This window comes from Belonocnema kinseyi, chromosome 7, assembly GCF_010883055.1.
Source record: "Belonocnema kinseyi isolate 2016_QV_RU_SX_M_011 chromosome 7, B_treatae_v1, whole genome shotgun sequence".
NCBI lineage: Eukaryota > Metazoa > Arthropoda > Insecta > Hymenoptera > Cynipidae > Belonocnema > Belonocnema kinseyi.
The window spans coordinates 117,214,596-117,222,512 of NC_046663.1; the positions used below are offsets into that span (position 1 = coordinate 117,214,596).

The following is a 7,917-nucleotide window of genomic DNA, read 5'->3' on the forward strand; positions in this document are numbered from 1 at the left end:
GAGAGCACGTGCCCTCCCCTGTGACTGGTCACAGAAATAATGTAAGAACACACCACTGCCCCTTTTCCAACGCCTCGTGGGAGGCGGGAAGGCACCCCTGTTACTGGTCACAGGGGTGCCTCCCTCGTATAATGGGGTCTTCTATTTCTTGTATGGATTTTTAAAGTTTTTTTTATTTTGAAACAAATTTAAATATATTGATCATACTGATTTCTATGTACAAGAATATATTTTAACGTGATAAATAACGTCGAAGTGTTATTTTCCTTTTGCAGAATCATAAAAAAGGACATAAATGAAAGTTACAGCTTATTTTTTAAATCCGCATGTTACTTCGACGCCTTGTCCCGATGACGGTCACATGCTATGTGGCACATCGCGCACACCGTTTGCGGGTACAGTGGGGATTTAAATACGATCTGCAAGTCATGGAGACAGTGTCGGTACTCCCGCAGATATATCGCGCTCTCACGCCGTGAGGCCTGCGTACTGCAGCATGCATTGTTATCTGGGTGTTTAGAAATTCAGTAATGGTTTGGTAGTTCTCGGAAATGACTAATAAAAATTAGTCATTTTTTGACTAATTCAATTGGTAAGGTACTAACAGTGGACCTATGACTAATGCATTAGTCAAAACCTTGAAAGTGACTAATTTTTCAGTACAAATTGAGTGTACTGATTGTATTAGTTAAATTTTAACTAATTCAGATTTAGCGAGTACTTTACCAAAATGATTCTCCTCCCTCATGCTCAAATTTTAGGCCTTCTTTTGGGAAACGAAGTAACTCAGAGTGGGTAACAGAAATTTGAAAATAAAAACAACATATGTTAAATAATACCTTCTTTTGAAGAAATTGATTCTTAATTTATCACTGGGATTATAAATGAATAATTCACGATAATTTTGCGATGTTTCGTCAGATTGGTTTTCTGACCTCTTCAGGCTAGATTTTTATTGAAACACCAAGATATAAACAAGTACAACCAACAAAAAGAAACAGAGTTTTCCTTTTTTTCCCGCGAAATTGTTTCAAATAAAATGTTTACCTGATAACTTAAATAAACGTTTCACAATTAAAATAAAAGAAAAAGTTGAAAAATTTCAACTAGTCAGAAATTAAATTTCATTTTTAACACATCGTCTGTGAGGAGAAGGCAATGACTGGTTGTGATTAGTGAAGGGACATCGATATCGGAATATCGGGAATATCGATATTTTCTTAACGATATATCGATATTTAATGTCGATATCGTACAACCGATATTCGATGTTGCATATCGATATTTTCCTCTAGATATCGATGTTTCTCATTTTTTCCAATGTCTGTTTAATTAACCTGTAAGGGCATTAACCTCTAACTCTAAGTCGTTTTAAATCAAGGACGTTAGCCAATCTTCGTAAATCGTGACTCGTCGAAAAAAAATAAAAAGAAATCAATTTCCTTGCAATTTTCAATCTAAGGTAAACTATTGTATTTATCTATATTTACTAAACTTTGCCCATCACCCGTTTCCTTGGAGCCTGTGTACATCATCTGCTTGAGTTCCTTACCTCTTAAACTGAAACTACCTATTTCCATTTGAATCTGGAATGTTCGGGACTTACGAATAATATAACGAAACTTTTTTCGAGGATATTTATTTATCGATTACACATAACATCACCCAGTCTAAGTGTTTAAAAAATTATAACGACGCAAACATTTAGATCAAATGTTATACTCGGCAATATAAAAAAGAAAACATATTTTGTATTTTTTGATCATATTAGAGAGGTTCGTATAAAATATGTGAGTTTTCTAAGAAAATGATTCTTTCTTCAAAGTTGAATACTAAAATTATATTACAGTTTAACTGATTTCTGAAATTTCATTAAAATTCAATGTTTTCTGCGTAACTTTGGAAAAGAATATTTTCCTTAGGACCAATAACCACCAAGCCAAAAAATCTTGAAACAAATTTCCATAATTTTTCATTGTTACTGACATGGATAATATTGAAAATTTCGCAAAACTGTTTTAAAGTTATTTGAGTTCCCGAACCAACACATATATATTTTTTCTTTTTTATAAAAGGAAGTTGGAAGAAAACAAAAAATTGTTGTTTAAAAACCTCCAACTCTGTCAGACAATTTTATTAGAAATTAAAACCCCAACCTTTTTAGAACACAGTGTTCTCCTCTTCAGGGGTATGGTTTTTTAAGAGAATTGGATTTCTAGTCATGAGTAAGTGAAAACTAATATTAAAGGTGAGTTGTAAGAATCCATCACTTTTGGAGTGTGCCTTGTGTTATTTTTGTATACTATTGTAAACTTACCCGTGCAGAAATTCAAATGGTGCACTAGTCTGGTTTCCGACTATTCGACCCCACTTAAAGTAGGGGGCTAGTCAGGTGCCCCGACTTATCCTAGTCGGGGCCCGATCGAGCTCTAGTAGGGGTCATATGGTAATACATCCATGTAGAGTATTAACCAAACTCTCCAAAATCTGTGGAACATTGCCTAAAAGTTTGTCAAAATACTTATTATTTACGGAAATCTTCATAAACTTTTTTGAAATATTATAAGTGCTCAAATTTACCCAAGATTTAATAGGGAACTTATCCTACGTTTAAAAATGCATAAATTTATGTAACTAAAATTCCCCAAAATTTGTGAAATATTAAAAAATAAAAAAAACATCAGTTGGAACGCATCAATGGAAGAGCTTCGCTCTGAAGGAACCGCCATGTAGGTTACGGTAGTCTTTGCTACCAGTCCAGAACCGCAAGACTCAAATGAAGGTGGTAGCGAAATCTGAACTGTACCGTGCTTACTAATTTACTATTGGTATACTGCTCTTGACTGATTAATCAAAAATTTTTTCTCTTTCCAATTTCAACTACCTGAAGGATTAGTCTTTATTTACATATGGCAAACCTTTCAGATCAATTTAAAAATAAGCATCTGTACAAATTTAGAGTCTCATGACTTTCGGCGGACTTTTCATCTACATCTATATGTATCTTTTCCAATATGGATTTCCTTAAAATTACATACAAAGGCATTTATAAATGTTCCTAGAAATTCGCAATTTTCTAAAAAATACTACAAAAAAAAAGATTACGTCTTTTTGAAGATTTTGATCGTTGTTTTTATAAAAAGTTGATTTTCGTACAAAATTATTATCGTAATAATTAATTATCAAGTATATATAATATAAGTATATACAATATAAGTATTAGTGAACAAAAAGGCCCGATTAGCCCTTGACCAACCACCGACCAGGCCCCGACTGAAATTTTGACAACAAAAATCCCAACTAGTCCCCGATTAGTCCCCGACTGGGTACTTTGTCCAAACTAATAACCCGATTAGCCCCCGATTAGTGCCCGACTTGTAATAGGGCTAAATGGAGTTATTTTCGCACGGGTAGAATAGTTGCATAGTTGTATAAAAAAGTGTTATTTATAAAAATTCCTCAGATTTGAAAAGTTAAGAGTGTTCACATTTTTTCAATCCAAAAAGTCAATATTTAAAAGAGTTAAACATATTTCTAAAGAAATTTCAAAACTGGTCTTAAAAGTGAAAGGTTTTAAAACTTTTCCTGAAATTGGTGTAACTCTTTTGAGTATTGCCTTTTTGAGTTCAAAAAAATGTGACCAGTCTTAATTTTTCAAATTTCAGGAATTTTTATGAATAACACTTTTTTATACAACTATGAAACTATCCTGAGTTCACAAAAGTATACAAAAATAACACAAGACACGCTCTAAAAGTGATGGATTTTTACAACTCACTTTATTATTAGATTTTACTTACTCATGACTAAGAATCCCATCTTATTACAAAACCATACTCTGTAAAAAAAACTGACCTTGCAAATTTTTTCTTTTTATTTAAGTTTTGTCCCAACTTCGATTTTTTATTGCGGAAAAAGCTTGTATATAATTTCAATTTCGAACAAATCATTCTTTACTCGATCTTTAAGAACTTCTGTTCGTATCCCGAAAGAAATTCAATATTGACTTTAATAATATATTTTAATTTTGGGGCTAAAATAATGACAGTTAACCTAACTTTTCATGTAGTCCAGCGTCAACAGCTCCGACAGATACTTACGTTTCGTTCTTGGTTAATTTTTCATAAGGCTGTACTTATTTTACGGAATTTTCAGTTAAGTACATTAATGTACTAAACTTAAATGTTAAATGTTATTTTTCATCGGTTATAATTAAATTAGCTAAGTGTTTTGAACGTCGATATTTTTGCAACGATATATCGATATTTCTGCCCAATATCGATATTTATTTTTACATCGATATTGATGCTCACGATATATCGATATTCGCGACATCGATATTTTCGTTCCGATGTCCCTTCACTAGTTGTTATTAGAAGTTAAGGGGGTATTTATATTAAGAAGCACGTACTTTCAGGAACTCATCTCATATCACGTGTCAAAATAAATATCGTAAAAAAGAAATTATGATTTTAAATTAAGAATTACTGGATTGTACATGTGATTCAAAGTATGAATATCCTCTTTTTTGTCAATACTATTTTTGTTGCTCTTAATATATAACATTTCGGAAATAAGACGTTTATTCCAGTTGAAATCAAAATCAAGAATTTTAGTATTGACCCAATCAAATTCATGGTTATTAATCCCACGATATACATTCATAACAAATTCATTTTTCTTATTATTAATGTATTCATTTATACGCATTTTTAACATTCTTTTGGTTTCACCCACATAAGAAGCAAAGCAGATTTTACAGGGAATTTTGTAAACAACGTTGGTTTCTTCCCATTGTCCAGTCTTATCCTTGCCTAGTCTGATAACAGATGACAAGGAGAGTTTATCGATGGAATTGTAGATATGTTAAATTTTTTGAGAAGACGAGAACTTTTGTCTACAAAATTTTTTATTCATGGTAAAATGACTTTTGGTTGACGGGCCAATAATTGTTTTCGCACAAAGTTATTATGTGTGGGACAAAAATTTACTTTCTGTTTACGGATTTTAATTTTTTGTTTAATAAAACTTATCGGATAATTATTATTAAGCAATATTTGGGTAATAATTTTCAAATTTTGAGCGCGAAATTTTTTATACGATAACATCATTGCCCTGTCAACAAGGTTGAAAACAATGTTCTTTTTTACTTGGGTTCGATGACCCGAAAAATAGTTTATCGTTCTGTTTGATAAAGAAGGTTTTTGGTAACAATTAGTAACAATGTTATTATTTTCTCTGATAAGAGAAATGTCTAAAAAATGCAGAATATTATTTTCTTCAAGCTCAAAGGTGAATTGCACATTTTTATTGTAAGAATTAAAAATGTAGGTAATTAATTGAATATGATCCCTTTTGACACACAAGATAGTATCGTCCACGTATCTAAAATAAAAGGGAAGATGTATATTGTACTTTTCCTTTAATGTTTTCAAACAACTATTTTCCAGATCATCCATAACCATATCTGAAAGTAAAGTTAAAATGGGTGAACCATCGACATATAGAAGTGGACCGGTAATCCTGTGGGGAGAACGGTAATGGGCTCTAGAGAGAGAAAAAGCATATGAGACGTAGCCCTATCTCTTTCTAGATAAAGCTGATTGGTCGAGAATATTTTCGTTGGGTGAAGTTTGGCGCAGCACAGGACCGTGCTTTGTGTCGCGAGTGCCCCAATAATGTGACGTTTATTCCACTTTTCAAAATTTATTTATTTATAATTCATTGTAAATAAATATAAAAAATGATGGCAGCTTGCGTAGTTTGTGGGCGTTGTCAAGCCGTTTATATGGGGATATGTTTTCATACGTAAGTAAAGTTATTGAAATTTTTGGCAAAAGACCTTTCTTCGATAGAGATGAGAGTATCTTGATTCTTAATATTACAAATGTTATTCGTCACATTATTCCTTATTTCGTTCTTAATGGAACCATTTGTTTAACGATTGTAGTGATATTTCTAAATTTTTTATAATATTGATCGCATCTTTAGTTGAAAATTTAGACGGTATATAATAATTGGGACCTAGGGACACAGTATCAATAACCTCTACCGGAATTTGTTTGTCAAAAAGATTCTTGACCCAAAAATCTCTGTGTACAATATTTCGATGGTAATTTTCTAATGACAAATTATCAAACTTTCTTTTATGATGAACATTACAATTACGTATTATGGTATAATATTTAGCACTAGACAATTCAAAAAAATGTTATAGTATAATATTCAACTCCAGACTTCAGAATCTCTTTTTTAATATTAAAAAGCGATTTATATAAATATTGGATATGAAGGTTGATATCTCAAGTTCCTAATTTTAACATTTTTTTCGAAGATAGTTATTATATGCATCAAAACTTTTCTTACCAGAATTACTATGAAAAGTGAAACTGTTAGAATGTTAACACAAATTTTGAATATGATGTGGAATCAAATCATTGTACCTGCACCTCAGGAGAAATATTCGTTGATAAGACGCCTCAGACAAAACTTCTGGTCTTCTCAAAAAATTTAACATATCTATAATTCCATCGATAAAACACTCCTTGTCATCTGTTATCAGACTAGGCAAGGATAAGACTGGAAAATGGAAAGAAACCAACGTTGTTTACAAAATTCCCTGTAAAAACTGCTCTGTTTCTTATGTGGGTGAAACCAAAAGAATGTTAAAAACGCGTATAAATGAACACATTAATAATAAGAAAAATGAATTTGTTATGAATGTACATCGTAGGATATATAACCATGAATTTGATTGGGTAAATACTAAAATTCTTGATTTTGATTCCAACTGGAATAAACGTCTTATTTCCGAAATGCTATATATTAAGAGCAACAAAAATAGTATTGACCATAAAGAGGATATTCATACTTTGAATCACATGTACAATCCAGTAATTCTTAATTTAAAAACATAATTTCTTTCTTACAATATTTATTTTGACACGTGATATGAGATCAGTTCCTGAAAGTATGTGCTTCTTAATATAAATACCCCCTTAACTTCTAATGACAACCAGCCATTGCCTTCTCACAGACGATGTGTTAACAACGAATTTTAATTTCTGACTTGTTGAAATTTTTCAACTTTTTCTTTTATTTTAAATGTGTAACGTTCATTTTAGTTATCAGGTAAATATTTTATTTTAAACAATTTCGGAGGAAAAAAAGGAAAAATCTGTTTCTTTTTGTTGGTTGAACTTGTTTATATCTTGGTGTTTTAATAAAATCTAACCAGAAGAGGTCAGAAAACCAATCTGACGAAACGTCGCAAAATTATCGTGAATTATTAATTTATAATCCCAGTGATCAATTAAGAATAAATTTCTTCAATTCTAATCATGGAAGGTGATACACATTTTCATTCCAATAATACCTTCTTTTGCTTAAAGGACACTTCCCTTCTCGGTACACACGAAATTTTATGTAACACGAATATGGTTTGCCCACCAACAAAAGCCTATTTTGAGACTCCAAAAACCACGCGAAAAAGCAAGGAAGTCATGCTCGTGTTAAATAAAATTAATTTAATCTCTCGAAACTAGGGCCCCAGATATAAAATTGCCGCAATCTCAAAATTTGTTTCTTCTTAGTGGACATTTTATCATGGGTTACATGGAAGGTAAGTGGCCTGCCAGTGAACAAAATAATCGGAAGCGGAACCCACCTAGACAGCGCCAGGTTTCGTCATATGATTGCAGATAGGATAGGTGTTGCTCCCAGCTCAGTTCATGGATATATCATTGGTGAACATGGCGACAGTCAAGGTAACCCACAACGAGTAATGATAACAGAAACATCCGAATGAAGAAATAATACAATTACGAGGGTAGTTCAATAAGTCCTTAGAATGAAGTATAAAAACAATTTTTTTTGGGTAAATTTTTTTTTATTTTTCAACATAATCTCCTTGGAGCT

The 7,917-nt window shown here is 31.9% G+C and overlaps 1 protein-coding gene across 2 annotated transcripts in view; it reads left to right on the forward strand.

Moving 5' to 3' along the window:
* The window catches only part of LOC117176212 (L-lactate dehydrogenase-like), a 111,633-nt gene that overhangs the window by 101,521 nt on the left and 2,195 nt on the right, over window positions 1-7,917 (forward strand). For both annotated transcript variants that reach the window (XM_033366344.1, XM_033366343.1), the window contains exon 5: window positions 7,593-7,766. In XM_033366344.1, coding sequence (XP_033222235.1) covers window positions 7,593-7,766 — 174 coding nt within the window. The remainder of the gene's footprint in view (window positions 1-7,592; window positions 7,767-7,917) is intronic.